We start from the raw sequence: 20,710 nt of genomic DNA, 5'->3' as shown, positions 1-20,710 counted from the left end.
TGTCAATGTATTATTGCGTTGAATTTGCAAGCCGATGTAGATAAGATACATCGTTTTTATTATTGTGCTACGGATCCACGCAATCTATAATTACAATTGCTCGATTCATAATAAATATAAGATTCGTGAAATGTTTTGATTAACTAATTAGGTTTTGGCAGTAATAACTGAAACACTGCCAATTTATTTAAGTATTTTTTACAAAATAATGATATAAAAATTACTTTATAAGTATTTTATTTAGTGTTGTACAGTTTATTATTTAATTAAATCAAAATGAATTGTGAATTAGGAAGACAATTTGTCATTGCAGCATGTGGTAAGTGCTTATTTTTCGTTTATTTTAATGAATAAATGAAATCCGAAAACTGTTATAGTACGTTAGTTTCTTAGTTCTGTGTCAAAGCTATCCATACAAAATAATCAATGTCTATATACAAATGAAATGAAATGTGTACTTCATGAGGGTTTTTTTTTTTAATAAATAACGCGAATGTCCAAACAAACACAAAACACCTCTAAATGAAAAAAATATAAATTCAATTAAAAAGTATATAAAAAATTGTCAGTACAGTACAAACCAAAAAAATGCATCATTCAAACAAAAACGTATCTTATTACAGTATACTTAGGGCAGATAATAGTTGGTATATCCCTGGGCTGGACAGCACCAATTATATCCAAACTCCAGAATATTGAAGAGACGCCACTGGATCGTGTCATCTCAGATGCAGAAGCCTCATGGGTCGTATCTATCACATTCGTTGGGACCCTTACAGGTAACATTTAAAATACTTCTTCATTATCATCTTATTCATTTTATTTGGGATCAGTATATTTCCTCCTCTCTATACAAGGTGTTGATTTGCATTTGTGCCATACGTCAGGAGGAGGACATAAAATACGTAAATAATCGATTGGAATTACAGTAGACGGGAAATAGAGACGGAAGATAATATTTTTTTGTCGTTGTAATGTCGTAGTATTTCAGAAGTAATCCAATTTTATGAATGAAACTAGCTGTTGCCCGCAACTTCGTCTACGTGGGCAATATAGAATCGTCAAAATACTACTTATCCCGTAAGTGCATTCTTTCACGTGACAGTATAATTAGGATTAGCACTTGGCAGTAGCATAGATTCATTGATCAAGGTTGTGTTGTGGATGTGACCATTTATCTAAACAAAAGAACTAAAGTTTGTGACGTTGTTCAGCCAATTAGGAAAATTATTACGTATGGTGCGTAAGTAATTTTCACAGGAAACAGCTATAATCTATGTCTACATGCTTTGAGTCTGACAAAGCTGTCATTTGTACATTTTCTGCAGCTGCTGCGACTAATCAGAAGCCAGAAAGTCTGTCAGTCTTACCATGGATATCGTCTTGTGTAGTTGATTGGATTGTAGATAGGTAGTCGCTCCAAGCAAAATATTGGTACTCAAACAGATTCGGTGACTGGAAGCCAACACCAACATAGTTGGGGAATAGCTGGATGGATGATAAAATGAGTCATCATCATCAGCAGGCGCATAGGGTAGGATAGTTTCACTTACTCACTATGGTAAGGCTAACCCCACATTAGGCGTGCGCGATCCTCGGGCGTGTGAGTAGCGCGGGCGTCGCGAGCGCGCTGCGTGAACGTCGCGTTTTGCTGCCCTGCGGCATGTGTGAAGAGTGCAAGCGACGCGCTCGCGGCGAGCACGCGGCGCTCGAGTTGCGTTCTTACCCCTTCGCCCGCTATCCCTGCCGCCCGCTAAACGCCTTAGCAGTTAAACGTCAAGGAGAGCGGCGCGTGCGCGCCGCGAGCGCGCTGCAAATGCCGCAGGGCAGCAAAACGCGACGCTCACGCAACGCGCTCGCGACGCACGCGCGGCGCCCGCGCTACTCACACGCCCGAGGATCGCGCACGCCTAATGTGGGGGAGGCCTAAGCCGGGACTCCACCGAAATGTTTGCATTAGTTCACGAATGGGCAAAATGTACGTATCTGTGAGAGTCCACTTCATGTGTTCGTACTTGAAACCTGCAGTTTTGCCAAGATTTTCAGAATGTACGCTCGCAATTTGTCATTTCTTGGTGGAGCCAGCAAATCAAAAGAAACATAAGTGTTGTATACTGTGCGTCACTACCGCACACCGGGAAAATTTCGCTCTTGCGGAGGACGTTTATATACCATATTTTGTGTCACACGTAAACAGGACGACAGTAAGTATCCACCGAAACACTTTCAAAGATCTGATGAACGAACAAATCAGACCTGACTTGGTCACCTGGGGCCAATCAGAGCTCTATGAAGCGATAATACGCTTTGGCTCCTACTGTTATTGTGGTTTCTGAAAATTTATTCACCTCATTCAACGATGAATGAAATTCTGATGGTATCTACTATTAAGAACACTTGCTTAGCGCAGAAGCTGACGTTGGCAGGTCAACTCTTTTGATTTCTCGAATAGGATACCATTGGTTTTTGTACAATGCACACCTGCAATGCATTCTGGATTAGGATAGGATATAGGTGGATAGGATTTGCAACAGAGAACAATTCTGTCTTTGTGATTAAATGACATCAAACGTAGTTTTATATAAAAGGTGTTTTTTAGACTTGGCTCGGGTCTTACTGAGACTGTTCGTAATCGTGAACAGTGTATTTGCGATCAGAAGTTGAAAGTAAGCATGTCTCTGGTATGCGGCGCGTAATTTGTACGTTTTCAGACGCATAAAGCATTTTACGTGTGTATGGTATTAAATAGAGAGAGCTCCCATTTCTTCTCTACACTTTGTATCTGGGCTTGTTTTTAAAGCTACAGAATCCTACATTACCTACCTCATGCTTAGCAGCGCTTACGAGAGATAGATCCTCATTTCTTCTAGGATTAAGTTTACATATTTTGCATCAGAAAAAATAATTAAGGTCTACTTAATACTACTCACTCAAAGTAATTTGTTTTAAGGCCACCACATTAGTGGAAGATAAGCTAAACTATGTTTATGAAAAAATCCTGATATGAACTCCATCTGTAACTTTAAATGATAATTAATTGTTCCACTAAAGTCATCATTTTTGACATAATGTTCAAAAAATAATTTAGATTATAGTTCGGCCATTCAGAGAATGCGTTCCTGACACGTCGCGATTGAACTGACGACGTAACTACATTCATTGATTATTGATATAATAATGTTGTTTTAATGCTCCTCAATTGTTAAAACGGTAAACAACCAGCAAAAATATTTTTATCGTAACTGCAACGCCATTGCAAAGTTACGTCGTTAGTTCAATCGCGACGTGTCAGGAACGCATTCTCTGAATGGCCGAACTATAAAGATTAGAAGAAGTCGTGGTGGCCTAGTGGGTAAAAGACCAACCTCTCAAGTATGAGGGCGCGGGTTCGATCCCAGGTCAGGCAAGTACCAATGCAACTTTTCTAAGTTTGTATGTACTTTCTAAGTAAATTTTGGACACCAATGACTGTGTTTCGGATGGCACGTTAAACTGTAGGTCCCGGTTGTCATTGAACATCCTTGACAGTCGTTACGGGTAGTCAGAAGCCAGTAAGTCTGACACCAGTCTAACCAAGGGGTATCGGGTTGCCTGGGTAACTGGGTTGAGGAGGTCAGATAGGCAGTCGCTTCTTGTAAAGCACTGGTACTCAGCTGAATCCGGTTAGACTGGAAGCCGACCCCAACATAGTTGGGAAAAGGCTCGGAGGATGGATGTTCAAAAAATAATTTAGATGGCACCGTTTTAAATTTGGCTGAGAACTATTAATTTTCTTTTCATCAAGGTAATAATTATAGTTGGATTTTGATGTGGCACGGCAAACTGACAAACACTATTGAAATGTCTATCGAAAAATTACACTACGTGTTAAAATCTGGTGAATTACGGAAAATACACAACTCCATCTGTTGAAATAATAATCCTCTATAAAGAATGTATGGTAATATTGTCATTTACCACCTCGCTCCTTTGACAAATTTGATGTATTTTATTTACCACAGATGGAGCTGCTTTAACCTTGGCTAAACAAAATTTTCATATTTTTTTTTCTTCCGAAGTTACTTATAAAGGTGTGATTTTCTGTGTAAAGATTAATAATAGGCCGATCAACTAATAAGTACAACATTCAAATGTACAGTTTTGACAAATAGATTGCGTGTCGTAATATTTTACATTTTGAATTCACAAAATTAATCATATCTTTTGATAGAGTGAATCGATTTCGATGAAACAAAAACTAAGTAATAACCTAAGTTACGTAGAATTTTTGTATATAAGCATTGTCTGCATTTAATTCGTAGATTTTACGTGAATCGCGAACAAACAAACAGATAAACAGACAAAAATGACAAAAATGATGGAAATGGGTTCTGTTAGTTATCCTTTAAAATACTGGCTATTTTTTTTGTAAATTTCTTCAATGTACAAAAATTACTTTTCTACAGATTTATTATATGTATAGATTAATGAATAATCGTTGCGTATGCTTTGTGTTTGCGTTTGTGTGAGGGAGCAGCACGGTTTTGAGGCCAGTAACATACGCGCCGAGTTTGAAAACGGGTAGGTGACATTGACGAATTTCCGAAAAAATATTAAAATCAAAAATTTTCGTACCAATTTTTTTGTTGTTTTGGGTTGAGAATCATTAGTATAATTACGTCCTTGACTATGGCACGCATGCAAATCAACAGCTTGTATAGGGAAGAGGAATATATACTAAATAATATGATCACTAGATCATAAATATGAACATTCCCTCCCTTCTTATTCATGTCACCTCTCAAACAATCCATACATATTTTCTTCGGTCTTCCTCTCTCTCGCCACCTTTCTACTTAACACATTTTTTGTACCTACATGTGTTCACCCCTTTTCCTTACATATTCTTTATTCCTTACATAGACTTGTACTACTTTCAGACTCTGTAATTTTACTTTTACCGTTCCTGTCATACCACGCACTTGCCTAATAAAAGTCTTACCAACGAATCCATCCTCTTCACATATAAAAGATGCAAAGTCTAATTCTTTAATTTTCCATGTCCCAGGTCCGTACATCTCAGGATATCTGGGTAACGTGATAGGCAGAAAGCCTTGCCTATTCCTCGGAGGAACGATGTTTTTGGTGTGCTTCGTAATATTTGGATTCACAGTTCACATATCAATGATTTATATAGGCAGAATAGTTTCTGGAATCGGCTGCGGAATCTTATTTGTAACCAATCTAGTCTACCTTGGAGAGTTGGCGTGAGTATTTCAATTTTGTTTCCTTCTATATCACCTACTAACTGTTTCCTGGTTGTACCCGTATCCCATGTGATTTTCTTCCCACAGCTGGATAGAGAGTAGCCTATGTCCCTTATCAAGCTCTAGCTAGACTACCTGTGTTCCAAATTGTATTTTTAAAATCGGTTCATTTGTTCTGGTGTGGCTCAGACTGAAAGACTGAATTACTTTCCCATTTGTAATATAGAGTAGAATTATTTATTTGCCATAAACCTGTGTATACATATATACACACATGCGGTGCAGGTGCATATATGTATGATGATACAATTTAATATGTGCTTAAAAACATGCTTGCCATTTGCCATATAAGTAAGGAATAATCTTTTTATCCATTCTATGACCTGAATGTCCCGTTTCTAAACCAAAATCTGCAGATGACAAAACTCCTTCATTCCGAACCATAAGGCAGAACAATTTAATATGATACGAAAATGATCTAAATAATGATTTCTAAAATTTCAGGTCAACAAAAATCCGAGGTACCTTGCTGACTCTAACAGGGTTTTCCAGTACATTTGGTATACTGATTGTATATTCAATAGCTCCATTTCTCTCATATGCTTGGACCAGTTGGATCACCGCAATGCTATGCGTCTGTTATCTGGCTGGGATATTTTTTGTCGTGCCTGAAACTGCGACATATCAGGTTATGGCTGGTAAGACTTATTTTTAATATAATATGAGATACTGACTACCGAGATTTCCATAGACTCCTTAACGTAACTGATCTCGTAAAAAAGCCGCGCCAAACAGAGCCTATATATTTCTCGCTGTGCTCATGTAGGAATCAGCGTTAATCATCACGCATGCTCAAGGCAAGAATTGCCGATTAGGTTTTCTCAAAATCTTTCCTTTATTCACTTGTACTCGGTCATTGTTGTCCAAGACATATTCATATAACTTAGAAAAGTTGCATTTGTAATTGCAAGGCTGGTGCTTGAAGTTTTTAGAATACTATAAAATAAATTCACAAAATAGCAGTTGTATGACAGTGCTTTCTAAAATAATACTGTATTTCCAGGAAATAAAGAAGAAGCGATGGCAATCCTAACATCACTTGGCAGAAAAGGAGACATAGATGACGTAGTTGCAGCAGCCAATGAAAAACCAATGTCCAACTTCGAACAACTCACAGAAATGTTCACACTCAAAACTAACAGAAAAGCCCTATTCATCATCATAGTTTTGAACATTTGTCAACAAGCAAGTGGTTTTACGGCTATCATTTCATTTGTGACAGTCATATTTGAATTAACTGGATCGAACATTCCAGCTCATATTTCTACAATTATTATTGGAGTGGCTCAAGTATTTGCAGCAAGTATTGCTCCAGTTCTTGTAGATAGAAGTGGAAGAAGAATTTTGTTGTTAGTATCTACGGCTGCTTGTTCAATAAGTTTGGTAAGTTTATCTTAATCTTTACATTCATATGTTTTATTAAAGAGTTTCTTTTTAGCTGTAAGATTAGATAGAGGTAATGTTTGAGCAATTAGATTTGATGATTGTGCTAAACGATTAACATTGCAATAGGACCGGCCCATCTTTACTATCACCTCTAACAAGACAAAAAGCTTTTAGAAGATTGTTATCCTTATAAATATCAGCACCCTAGCTCCTTTTGATTCAAGTTTAGAAGTATCTATGCTGAATATTTTTAAGCTGAAGGGTCTATGTAATCGCTAATCCTAGGAACTACTGGAACTATTTGAAAAAAAAATTCAGTGTTAGTTTCATCGTCAGTAAGTATCATACATTAAGGTTGGATATGACTACCTTTTATCGGGATTGACAAAGTAGTTGGATACAGATGAAGCTGCTGTTGGGAGATAGTCTTTTATATATTTTTATGATGTTCTGTTTCAGGTTGCTCTAGGAACGTACTTCTACATGTACAACACAGATCATCCAGCTGTGGACAGCATACAGTGGCTGTCTCTAGTGTCGTTGATGCTTTACTTCATTGCCTACTTCAGCGGTTAGTATTACTTAGTTTGCATCACCCTTCTTGAGGTCCATTCACAAGGTCTACTCAACAGGGTCCACCATTTAAGGTCCCTTCTCAGTACTAATACTAATTTATTCTAAAGTGAAAGAATGTCATTCAAAAACATTGAGTACCTACATAATTGTGCTATACTGACTGTTTCAAGTAGAAATGTTTCTTCTAGTCTAATCGTACTAAAAATACCCAACTTGTCCACGAAAATTGTAACTTGAAAAATTCTGTGAAATCTCCTCATAATATTTAATCTGGATGACTATCATGTAATATTGAAGGTGGAATAAGAGCGAGCCAACGTCGTCCTGCTTTAACCCGTGGTGCCTACCGAATAACAGACTATATTCGAACGACACACAGCACCAAATGGGTTATTAAATGCCTTACTCGGAATTAGGCATCAGCATCTCCGAAGCTAGAAATATCCCACACTGCCCTAACCAATACGCATGCTCAGAGCCGTGAGTGTGGGCAAAGCCCTCAGCTTGGGGTAGGCCTTGTCCAGGGGTAGACGTTTTTCGGCTGTAACGACGACTATAAAGCCTAAAAAATGATGATCTGATGACGAGAGCTGAAATTGTCTCATCTCTCATGGCGTTTCGCATTCGGAATCTAGACTCCGGTCTATTTTAAAAAATCTACAATTTATTTTTTCTTCTTTGCAGGTTTCGGCATCATCCCCAACACGTTTATCGGGGAGATGTTCACGGACAACTGCAGAAGTTTCGCTTCCACATTCACCGTCACCGTTGGCTGGCTGTTCGGCTTCGCAGTCTCCTCAACCTTCGGGTACAAACTAGCAGCCTGGGGCCCGGCAGTTGTTTTCTGGATATATGCAGTCGCATGCGCTTTTACGTTCTTCTTTAGTGTCGTGTTTGTACCCGAAACTAAAGGAAAGAGCTTCTTAGAAATACAGAAGATGTTAGGTGGTAGTTGAATACTGAATTGCTGTGATATTAAATATATTTTTTGTACATATTGGTTTTCTTTTTTTGAACTTTGTAGACAATGCCACGTTTATATGCATTGCAGCGTGATGAAAGCCATTCTGCATCCGAAATTCTTTTTCATATACGAAAGATGGTAGTTTCACCTTATCTGTTTTGTTCTCATCAATAAAGCCCTAATTAATAAAATACAGTCGTGTGCAGAAGCTGTCATCTTTATCAACATCTTGATAATACTCTGCTGTATAAAGGCGTGTACTCACGTCTGTGAATTTTTCGTTCCTTTAATCACCAACTACAATTAATAAAACACTAACCACTGCCAGCGCACTCACCGGCTTCCCGTGAAAATTGGATACTTTGCGAACTCAGATAACCAGCTTACCTATAGCTTTCTTCAATAAATGGGTTATCTGACCCTGAATGAATATTTCAAATCGGACTAGTTCCTGATATTAGCAAACAAACTCATGTTTTAGTAAGTTTTTAGCACTTAACTGCATCTGGAAGCTAGGCAAATGTAATGATCTTCACCGACAGATGTGAGACCGTCTTTATACGGAACTTTTACATAATATTTTTTCACTTATCCTAATCTGTATGAACAATCGGTCAAAGAAGTATAATTGATTCCGTATATGCCTAGGTATTTAAAATGTTATGTTTCCTATTTATTCAAATTGCGTTTCTAAATGAAGATTCTAAATGTATTTAGAAATAAATTTTAAAATTTGAATTTCTCTAATTGAAAAAAATTTCAATTGATAAAATATTTTTAAAATGAAATGCGGAAAATTTTATCAAAAAATTCTTTATCAAGGCATATATATTATATTTTTATTTCCATTTTGGGTTTTTCCCTTAGAAGGTAAGGTGCATCCTTCGAACTTTGAGGTTTTTTATCCTCCCTTATCTTTACCTACTAAAAACGAAGTTGGGTTTATTATCTATGGATAAACACAGAGTACAAATGTCCTAAATGGCTAAAGCATGCTTTAATAAGTATTTCAAAATATTTCGCAATTATTGTGTAATATTTAATAATTTGGGATTTAAAAAACGTCAATATTATTTATTATCTTAATCATACCTACCATTAATTATTGATAATATCTATGAATACCTACACTTTTATTTTTAGCCCCTAAGTTTTTGTTTTCAAGGTTTTGACAACCAGGAAATGAGTAAGACTCGGGTAGATTTTTATTTAAAAAAAGACACATACCTACAAGTACCACTTAGATATATTTTGTCAAAACAATTGTCGATTCATTGGCTACAAATACATATTATGATAATTTTTCACACGGAACTACCAAGTAGCACAAAACTGTTGCTTAAGAGCTTTAGAGCCAATCCGATTATTACCAAAGGTGCCAAGCTCAGGCGCCAGAGCGTGCACTACAGACCTTATGCAGCAGCTTTGCAGCCAAAGGGGCACAACTTTTTGCAGTCTATAGTCGCATTAGAACTTCATAGTAGAGGCATAAAAGCGATACAGGAACGGCAACTAATAATTAACACCATATTAAAGCTCTTATGGCGATGATTGAATGAATGACAAAGGAGATTGGGCAAGAATGTATGAAGTTTGGTCCAAATGTCCACCACGAACGAGACCTATATAATTAAATAGTCCACTTAATTTAGAGTAACTTTTACTAAGAAAGTAAAAAAAAAACAATGCCAAAAAAAAGTTATAGCCAAAAATGTATTCTTAATTTTCGGTAGTTTTTGTATGTTGTCATTATTATTTTTTATTTTATTCCACTTTCATTTCCGCACTTTATCTAAAACTAAGATGAGTAAGACACATTTGCATATAAACCCATATTTATTTGCCCGATGGATGTACGAATCACGAACCAATTGAGGTGCCAGAAGGGCTTGAATATACTCAACGGTGCCTGGATCTAAGATAGTTCGAAGTAACTGGTGGTGTCTTCTCTCTAATAATGAACAATTCTATTTTGTCAGAAGTTACAGAAAGTACGAAAATCGAACATCACGAAAAGTAATTGAAAAAATTAAATTGAAAAAATCTATAAAATGTTTTATTTTATTTTGCTATAACTTTTTTCTGGCATTATATTTTTTTTTACTTTCATAACAAAATATGTTCTATATTTAACGGGCTATCTAGCCATATAGGTCTCGTTCGTGGTGGACATTTGGACCGGAATCGCCCATTGTCCTTTAGCTGAATGAAGAAAACTTCACTGATGTTCACCTTGTCTATCATTTATAAAATATATTTGTTGTTCCTGAGTCAGACATTACTGAATACAAATAAATATTAAGTGAAGGTAAGTGTTTTTGAGCTATATTTTGTATTATATGGTAAGTAGCTACAAACGCAGATCAGTTTATCGTGTATGTAGTTGATATTATTGAAGTATTTTTAACGCGCCTCAATAATTACCTCAGAATATCAATATATAATTTTTTATTATATAAATATTTTTATATCACATACCTACACGATATTGAAATTACATACTGGACTACATTCGTTTTTAGCAAGTTGCTTGTTCGATATTTAGATATATTTTACTACAAATGCGATAGAAACCTATAAATTTCTCGATTATTAATAAATAATTATCTTGTAAACATGGCGTACATTAAAAGCAGCTTTAACTTGCAACTTCAACCTTAAAAACTATTCTCTGCGCGTCATAGCGCTAAGCTTCACTCTTCTGAAGGTCCAAGTAATATCTGTACCACTACTGCAGTTCAAGTCTGCACTGTGAAACTGCAGATATCAAACCACACTAATGGCTTCTTGTTTAGAGATCCGTAGAAGTCGTTGGAAACTCTATAATACGATGATATACCTATTATTGTTATTTTTTTTACACTTACTATGTTTTACCTTGTTTTCAGAGTACCGTCCAAAATAATTCAAACGTATAATGCACAACAAAATAAACAAGAACTTTGCATCTGTCCATCTAAATGGGAAAAACGGAGTGTTTCACTATACTTGAGAGTAAATAAATGGAGCTACTGATTTTTTTTTTTTGTATTCTTGAATAAATACATATTTTCTGTTATAAGTATTTTATTACTTCAAAATAAAACATTATTTTTCCTCTGTAACTGATTCGTTATCAGTAATTGAGAAAACAAAATCTACGAGACCCTTGCTTGTGTTTGTGAATAAAATAACAGAATGTATCCAAATGAGCAGGCAATGTCTATTTATCTCCTGCTTCTATTGTAAAGCCTTAATGTGGCTATAAGTAGAACAGAGGATCAAATTGCTACTTAAGTCTGCGCAAAAGAACAAATCACTTCTGCAATGAAACCTTTAGTGGCAGAAAAGTAATAAATATATCTTTTATACAATTCCGTTAGAAAGTCTACAATTAGAGTTTTTATGCAGTTCTAACGCGTACATCAGCGGCAATAGAGACTTTTTAGCAGCTTTAACCTTTAACATAATTGTTTAAACTCTCTTTTAAAGATATAGGCGGCAAATGGGTTGTAGAATAATCTCTTGTAAAATCTAGAGTGACATTTGGTTCAGTTTCTGCTGCCCTTAGTGATATTTACAGCTATGAGCAGCTACGGAAGCAATAGTAGAACTTAAAGATACTTTCTGAACCCCTAAAGCACTACTGTACAGCTCATCCTCCGAGCCTTTTTTCCCAATCATGTTTGGGGTCGGCTTCCAGTCTAACCGGATTCAGCTGAGTACCAGTGCTTTACAAGAAGCGACTGCCTATCTGACCTCCTCAACCCAGTTACCCGGGCAACCCGATACCCCTTGGTTAGACTGGTGTCAGACTTACTGGCTTCTGACTACCCGTAACGACTGCCAAGGATGTTCAATGACAGCCGGGACCTACAGTTTAACGTGCCATCCGAAACACAGCCAATGGTGTCTAAGATATACTTAGAAAGTACATACAGACTTAGAAAAGTTGCATTGGTACTTGCCTGACCTGGGATCGAACCCGCGCCCTCATACTTGAGAGATTGGTCCTTTACCCACTAGGCCACCACGACTTTTTAACACCACCACTACTGTACAGCTAACAGCTGCAAAATAGGCTGCTATTTCCACCAGCGGGCTAGTTGGGTAGTCTACGCTAATATTAAAAATTTACTCTGTCATAAAAACATTCAAGTTTCGTCATACGTGACAGATTACCTAATATTTAAGGGTGTGTCCTACGAGAAGAACGTTACCTACGGTTGTTGTAACTAATTTGTAAGGGTTCTACGTCCTACGTGGTCCTACGTGACGAGTCAACGTATTGTTTGGTGTTTTCGCTCACATAGGAGGCACCGTAAGTGTCACATTACTTATTACAACAGCAGTTTTACACTAGCAGATTTTCAGCTCGGTTTTTGTGAGTGAACTTGACACATGAATAGCTACCGCTCGAACCGAGCGACAGATTTGTCGCCGCATTGTGTCATACGTATATGCTCGGTTTATCTAACCGCGATAAAATCCGCTAGCGTGAAAACACTGTTATAATTATGTGATACTTAAGGTGCTTCTTATTTGATCCGAAATAACAAACAGTCGATTTCTTACAGAGTGTTCAACGTGACATAATGTAGTACAGCTCGGCGCAGTGTCGATTTGAATTCGATTCGGATCGCTTCGCATCTCTTTCGCATTGATTCGCTCACTTAGGACACACCCTCAGAAGTTACTCTGTCATTTATGACGTATCATGACAGAGTAAGTTTTCAATATTATAATGCAAACTATATAGTATCGTGTGAAAAAAATATCATGATTATATTTTTCTTGCCCATGAATCGACATAAGTCTATATTTATATTTTTATCAACTCTTATGTTTAGACGTCAGTCATTATTAGATAATTTTGCTAAATCATTATTTTGAAATATGTATATGGAATTGTTTTGCCAAGATCGATCACCTTGCTAATTCTATAAACATTATATATAAATATCTAAACTAATACACAAAAAAGGAAAAACATTTTTATTTGTTTATACTCTAAAATCTGTGAAACTACTGAACCGATTTAAAAAATTCTTTCACGGTTGGAAAGCTACACTCTTCCCGAGTAACATAGGCACCCGCAGCTACGGGCAGTAGTTTCCACGGAACGCGGGTGAATCTGCCGGAAAACCGCTAGTATCAAATCATGATAAAGCATGCAGTCCCCCATCTCAGAAAATAATTTTAAATTAAAAAATATAGGTAAATACGCCAATTAAATTGACAGATTTTATTAGAAAAATGCAATCACAAAATATTAAAAAAACAGTAGGCATTCAAGTTTTATCACCTCACACCGCTCCTTTTTTGATTGGCGGTTTAGTCACTAATCTTTTAGCTAAACAATGTTGTGGTAGGTAATTTTCATTGTTAATTACGATTGATTAACTTTTATTTCAACTGCATTATGAAAAAAATACTTCTGCAACTACAAGGCTTTCTAGGCGTAAGCTCTAAAACATACTTACTCCTCATCTAGCCTTTTCCCAACTATATTGGGGTCGGCTTCCAGTCTAACCGGATGCAGCTGATTACCAGTGTGCCACAAAGAGTCCAATACTTAGCTACTAATATTATACATGTAACTCTCTCTCTGTCCAGATCATGTCCCGGATAGGATAGCTTTCCTACAGTGAGATGTAATTTTTTTATGAAGGTTTAGGTACGCACGTAATAAATAAATAGACTTCTAGGAGTGGGTACCTACTGGAAAATGATGAAATATAATGTTATTGTTACGACAGTTAAAACTTTCTATGGGTTTTACTCAGATCAAAGAAATTTTGAACTGAGGGGTTTTACCTGAAATAAATTGATTTTATTTTAAAACTTTCTAAGAAAAAGGTGAAGGAAAACATCTTGTGGATACCTAGACTATATAGTCTGAAATCACCAACCCGCATTGAGCAAGCGTGGTGATTAATGCTCAATCCTTCTCTGTGTGCGAGGAGGCCGCAGCCCAGCAGTGGGACGATAAAAAGGCTGTAGAAAAAGAAAAAACTTTAGTAGCAGTATTAAGATATTAAGATACATTTTTGGTGTTAATTCGCTAGTAGTGGACCTACACTACTAGGAAGAAAAGAAGACATTTATTTTGCAGACACTATCATTATCGAGATCTTTACATAATGATATTTTTTATCGATTATCCTAATCTTGTATCAAGTGTAATCAGTAACGGATACTTATAACAAGTGGTTCCGTACATATTTAATATACTATACAAACATGACTAAATTAATTTTAGAAGTTTTTTTTATCTTTATGCGAAGAAAGCATGATACTCACTCGCATCCCGTGGGAACTACTGCTCGTACCGGGACAAAATATAAGCTATGTTACTTGGGAAGAGCGTAGCTAACCAACAGTGAAATATTTTTTCAAATCATTTCAGTAGTTTTGGGGCCTTTAGGATACAAACAAACAAACAAAAAAATCAATTTTCATAGAAAAAACAACAACACTGCCAGCGGATTATTGCGTTGAATTTGCAAGCCGATGTAGATAAGATACATCGTTTTTATTATTGTGCTACGGAACCCTAACCCGCAATCTATAATTACATTTACTTGATTCATAATAAATATAAGATTCGTGAAATGTTTTGATTAACTCATTAGGTATAGACAGTAATAACTGAAACACTGCCAATTTATATTTAAGTATCTTTACAAAATAATGATATTATAAATATTATTTTCTAAGTAATTTATTTAGTGTACAGTGAAAATATTTAAGTAAATCAAAATGAATTGTGAATTAGGAAGACAATTTGCCATTGCAGCATGTGGTAAGTAGTTATATTTTTCATTTACTTAGTAAATAAATGTGCTTCAAAAACTATCTTTATTTTCATAGTTCTGTGTTAAAAGTCTAGTATTAAAATCTGCACAAAATATCCTTACTAATATTATAAATCGGAAAGTGAGTTTGTTTGTTTGTTTGTTTGTTTGTTCCGCTTTCACGCCGTAACTACTGAACCGATTGCTTTGAAATTTTGCAGACGTAAAGTTAGAAGTCCGGATTAAATAATAGGGTACTTTTTATCCCGAAAAAAATAGATATTCCCGAGGGAAAACAAAAATATTGTTTGCTTGATGGATGGATTGTAGATGGCGCTGTGTGTCGTTTAAAACAAGGTAATATATTGCAAACGAATATAAACATGTAAATTTAGAAGCTAAATGATACGATAATGAATCCCCGAAAATGAGGAATTCCCGAGGGATGATGTACAATTTGTTTAATCGTCTAAACTGTTTTTTTTTACATCTACTTATATATTGCAAACGAATATGAACATATAAATTTAGAAGCTAAATGATACGATAATGAATCCTCGAAAATGAGGAATTCCCGAGGGATGACGTACGATTTGTTTTATCGTCTTAACTGTTTTTTTTACATCTACTTATCCTGAATTAACTATAATTCAACGAATTACTAATTGGTATAAGTATTAAGTTATTTCGTTCTTGAGGTATGCGATAGATGGCGCTGGGTGTTTTTAAAACGTGGTAACGATGTGTTTTTAAAATACATAAGAAGTGGAATGATAGCTTTTTAAAACGTGGTGACGTTGTTTTTTTTAAGATACGTAAGAAGTGCAATGATATCTCGCGCTTTAACCTGTAGCTCATTGTTCAATCGCGAGCTTCCCGATAGCTCGATAGATGGCGTTGTGCTTTTCTGTATCGTGGTGTTAAGGTTCGCCGCGAATTAGTCTGTTTTGAAATCAGTGGGGCCCAGTAGCGCCAGGGCCAGCCGCGGCTGCGGGTTGTTCGAAAGAGGTACCGCGGCCCTGGTATATAAAAGGCCTAGGACGGAACACGACGATTTTAGTCAGTAAGAGTCTGACACTCCCTCACCGCTGCTAACCCACAGCGGGAGGGGTGAACCGAATTCCACGCGGGCGAAGCCGCGGGCGGAAAGCTAGTTTCAAATAAAATAAGTCACTCATCAAGGTTTTTTTGTAATTTATGACGTAATTATGCCCAAAACAGTGTGCAAGAAAATAATTTTTAAATGGAAAAAAATAGTTGGCATAAAAAATCTCTAGACAAAAAAAAATTTGAAAATCAGTTAGTCTCAGTTCACGAACACTAAAAATATATCTTTCAAGCAAAAACATATCTTATTCCAGTATACTTAGGGCAGATAATAGTTGGTATATCCATGGGCTGGACAGCACCAATTATCTCCAAACTCCAGAATATTGAAGAGACGCCACTGGATCGCGTCATCAGCGATGCAGAAGCCTCATGGGTTGTGTCTATTACTTTCGTTGGGACCCTCACAGGTAAGACATAAAATTCATCTTCTTCCTGTACTTTTGTTAATTTTATTTGGAGTTTCATAGTATGTTTCTCTGTCAGTCATCATATTAAAATTCACTCCGTTTCGTTTCAAGTGTTCTTCTTATTCTTTCTGCCCTGTTCCCAATTTTATTTGAGGTCAAATATGTCTTCCGCTTCCATTCCTCTCCATCATTTATCCTATAGCATTATTTTCCTTATTCATGTCATTTCTCAGTCAAACCATACTCGTCAACTACTCGACCGATAGAACACATGGTGGTACATAACATTTTTTTGAAAGAGAAATTGAAATTCCTTGTTGTAACACCAGTGCTACGACCTAGTAGTATGACGAGGAGTAAGCCATCTTTTCCTCTCCTTCTCCATCCTTAATAAACAGTCATACTTAACAAACTCTTTGTGGCATGTGTTTCAATCCTCCACATACCCATACCGTGGCAACCGTGTGAATATGAAACCGAGTGTTTTCTTAAACTTAGTGTTTAATTTCCATTACCTTTTGAAAGAAAAACAATTAGAAGACATCCCTACGTCCCATTACCAAATCTTTCCTCTTCACATATAAAAGATCCAAAGTCTAATTCTTTAATTTTCCATGTTCCAGGTCCCTACATCTCAGGATATCTGGGTAACGTGATAGGCAGAAAGCCCTGCCTTTTCCTCGGTGGAACCATGTTTTTGGTGTGCTTCGTAATATTTGGGTTTACCGTCCACATATCTATGATTTATATAGGCAGAATAGTTTCTGGAATCGGCTGCGGAATCTTATTTGTAACCAATCTAGTCTATCTTGGAGAGTTGGCCTGAGTATTTCATATTTTTTTCTAACTATATAACTACTAACTGTTTCTTGTGGTGAGGGAACTTCATTCAACAGCCGTATGAATAGTCTATGTCCTTTCTCAAGGCAATCTGAGTTCCAATATTCATTTAAATCGGCCCATTGGTTATGCTTTCATTTCTATTGATTTATATTGTATTTTTTAATATTGTTCTATTAAATTCTACTGTTTATTATCTAATGTATAAGGAATATTATTTATTTCCTCCATGTCTGAATATCTACCTGAATATACCGTTTCTACAACCAAAACCTGCAAATGACAAACTCCTTCAATTTCAAACATAAAGATAACAATTTAATACGTTACGAAAATTATCCCACTTTTCTATGAAATATAGTCGTACTGTAGGTCCGTCTAAACCATGATTTCTACAATTTCAGGTCAACAAAAATTCGAGGTACATTGCTGACTCTAACAGGGTTTTCCAGTACATTTGGTACACTGATTGTATATTCAATAGCTCCATTTGTCTCATATGCTTGGACCAATTGGATCGCCGCAATGCTATGCGTCCTTTATCTGGCTGGAATATTTTTTATCGTCCCTGAAACTGCTACATATCAGGTTATGGCTGGTAAGACTTCTTTTTAGTATCTTTATAGACTCCGTAAATGAGCTGAACTCATAATAAAGTCACGCCAAACAAAACCTATATTTTTCTACACTGTGCTCATGTAGGAATGAGCGTTAATCATCACGCATGCTCAAGGCAAGAATTGCCGATTAGGTTTACTCAAAATCTTTCCTTCAACATATAGTAACATATAGTACTCAGTCATTGTTGTCCAAGATATGTTTATATAACTTAGAGAAGTTATATTGGTACTTGCAAGGCTGGAGTTTCAAATCGTCAGCCTACCATGAAATAAATCCACAAAATAGCAATACTGTATGACAGTGTGCTCAAAAATTAAAATGTATTTCCAGGAAATAAAGAAGAAGCGATGGCAATCCTAACATCACTTGGCAGAAAAGGTGACATTGACGATGTCGTTGCAGCAGCCAATGAAAAACCAATGTCTAACTTCGAACAGCTTACAGAAATGTTCACACTCAAAACTAACAGAAAAGCCCTATTCATCATCATAGTTTTGAACATTTGTCAACAAGCAAGTGGTGTTATGGCTATCATTTCATTTGTGACACTCATATTTGAATTAACTGGATCGAATATTGAAGCTCATATATCAACAATTATTATTGGAGTTACTCAAGTATTTGCAGCAAGTATTGCTCCAGTTCTTGTAGACAGAAGTGGAAGAAGAATTTTATTGTTAGTGTCTACGGCTGCTTGTTCAATAAGTTTGGTAAGTTTATCTTTACATTCATATGTTTTGTTAAAGAGTTTATTTTTAGCTGTAAGATTAGATAGAGGTAATGTTTGTGCAATTAGAATTGATAATTGTGCTAAACGATTAACATTGCAAGAGGTCCGGCCCATTTTTTACGTTATCAGCCCTAATAAGACAAACAAGATCATACTGATTTGACTTCTAGAAGATTGTTATCCTTATAAATATCAGTTCCTATAACTGCTGTTTATAAAAGTGTAAAAGCATCTATGCTGAATATTGTAACGCTGATTTTTTTGTGTCAACCAGTGTCAACGCAATTCCCAAAAACTACTGGAACGATTTTGAAAAATTCTTTCAGTGTTACATAATCTCTAATCCTTAGTAAGAAGGCAATAGGTCACGTACTGTCCAGGTGCATGATGTAGGTAGTTCGCCCTGGATGCAGATAAAACCGCTGTTGGGAGATAGTCTTTAATATCTTTGTGATTGTCTATTTCAGGTTGCTCTGGGAACGTACTTCTACATGTACAACACAGATCATCCAGCTGTGGACAGCATACAATGGCTGTCTCTAGTGTCATTGATGCTTTACTTCATTGCCTACTTCAGCGGTAAGTATTATTTAGTTTGCATCACCTTTATCAGCCTTCTTAAGGTCCAGTCACAAGGTCCACCCATTTAAGGTCCCTTCTCAGTGCTAATACTTACTTACCTAAAGTGAAAGAATGTCATTAAAAAACATTGAGTACATATTAGTGCTAGTTAGGCAAAGGCGAGACTTGCCGGTAAACCGACTGTTACATACAGAAATGTTTCTTCTAGTCTACTCGATAAAAATATCCAACGTGTCCACGAAAATTGTAACTTGAAAAATTCTGTGGAATCCCTTCATAATATTCAATCTGGATCACTATCATGTAATATTGGTGAAATAATGGAATGGAAGGTGGGATAAGCCACCGTTCCGATTAGAATCTGGAAAAATCGCACTGTGTGCACAAAATATTATAATCTATCAGTATACAGGATTAGCTATTTATCAAAATCGAGTACTAATGCATCTTTTTGATAAAGCGAATCGTACCAGATAAAAATACGTCAAGAAATAATTATCGCGTAGATTTTCTGGTGATGATTGAGATTAATCAAAAGGATAACCTGAGAAAGAGGATAAGGCTGCAAACAGGATAACTTTTGGAATGGAAGAAGCAGACCCAAAATAATGAATGGGATAAGAGCGAGCCAACGTCGTCCTGCCTTAACCCGTGGTGCCTACCGAATAACAGACTATATTCGAACGACGCACAGCACCAAATTGGTTATTAAATGCCATACTCGGAATTGGGCAATAGCATCTTCGGAGCTAAAAACATCCAACACTGCCCCCACCAACACGCATGCTTAGCGCGGTGGGTAAACCCTTCAGCTTAGGGGAGGCCTTTGTCCAGTGGTGGACTGTTTTCAGCTGTAACGACAACTATTTCTAGTTATTTATTATTTATAGTTAGCCTTTAGGCTAAAGAATGATGATCTGATGACGACAGCTGAAATTGTCTCATCTCTCAAGGCGTTTCGAATTACCAATATCCAGACTACGGTAATCTACAATTTATTTTTTTCTTCTTTGCAGGTTTCGGCATCATCCCCAACACGTTTATCGGGGAGATGTTCACAGACAACTGCAGAAGTTTCGCTTCCACATTCACCGTCACCGTTGGCTGGTTGTTCGGCTTCGCAGTCTCCTCAACCTTCGGGTACATCCTAGCAGCTTGGGGCCCAGCAGTTGTTTTCTGGATATATGCGGTCGCCTGCGCTTTTACATTCTTCTTTAGTGTAGTGTTTGTACCCGAAACTAAAGGAAAGAGCTTCTTAGAAATACAGAAGATGTTAGGTGGTAAATGAATACTGAATAGCTGTGATCTATATACATATAATAAATCTGTAAAAAAACTGTGTCTGTACATTGAATATATCAAAAAAAATAATAATTGGGTGGGGTTTAGAAACAGTAATGGAGCACAAATCA

The 20,710-nt window shown here is 36.4% G+C and overlaps 2 protein-coding genes across 2 annotated transcripts; both read left to right on the top strand.

Annotated features, from left to right (window-relative positions):
- The first annotated feature begins 167 nt into the window (after positions 1 to 167).
- On the top strand, positions 168 to 8,265 carry LOC124641917 (facilitated trehalose transporter Tret1-like). The gene is made up of 7 exons (XM_047180177.1): positions 168 to 319; positions 624 to 779; positions 5,048 to 5,246; positions 5,751 to 5,944; positions 6,310 to 6,689; positions 7,152 to 7,263; positions 7,953 to 8,265. The coding sequence occupies exons 1-7, from the start codon at positions 277 to 279 to the stop codon at positions 8,222 to 8,224; spliced, it is 1,356 nt and encodes a 451-aa protein (XP_047036133.1). The 5' UTR covers positions 168 to 276; the 3' UTR covers positions 8,225 to 8,265.
- Positions 8,266 to 17,775: 9,510 nt separating this feature from the next.
- On the top strand, positions 17,776 to 20,599 carry LOC124641919 (facilitated trehalose transporter Tret1-like). Its single transcript, XM_047180178.1, has 4 exons — positions 17,776 to 17,963; positions 18,317 to 18,696; positions 19,184 to 19,295; positions 20,315 to 20,599. Exons 1-4 carry the CDS (start codon positions 17,891 to 17,893, stop codon positions 20,584 to 20,586), a joined length of 837 nt encoding a protein of 278 aa, XP_047036134.1. The 5' UTR covers positions 17,776 to 17,890; the 3' UTR covers positions 20,587 to 20,599.
- Positions 20,600 to 20,710: the final 111 nt, after the last annotated feature.

Source organism: Helicoverpa zea, chromosome 23 (genome assembly GCF_022581195.2).
Source record: "Helicoverpa zea isolate HzStark_Cry1AcR chromosome 23, ilHelZeax1.1, whole genome shotgun sequence".
In the NCBI taxonomy this organism is placed as follows: Eukaryota; Metazoa; Arthropoda; class Insecta; order Lepidoptera; family Noctuidae; genus Helicoverpa; species Helicoverpa zea.
The sequence above is the reverse complement of the archived record's forward strand: the minus strand, read 5'-3'. Positions and strand labels throughout refer to the sequence as shown.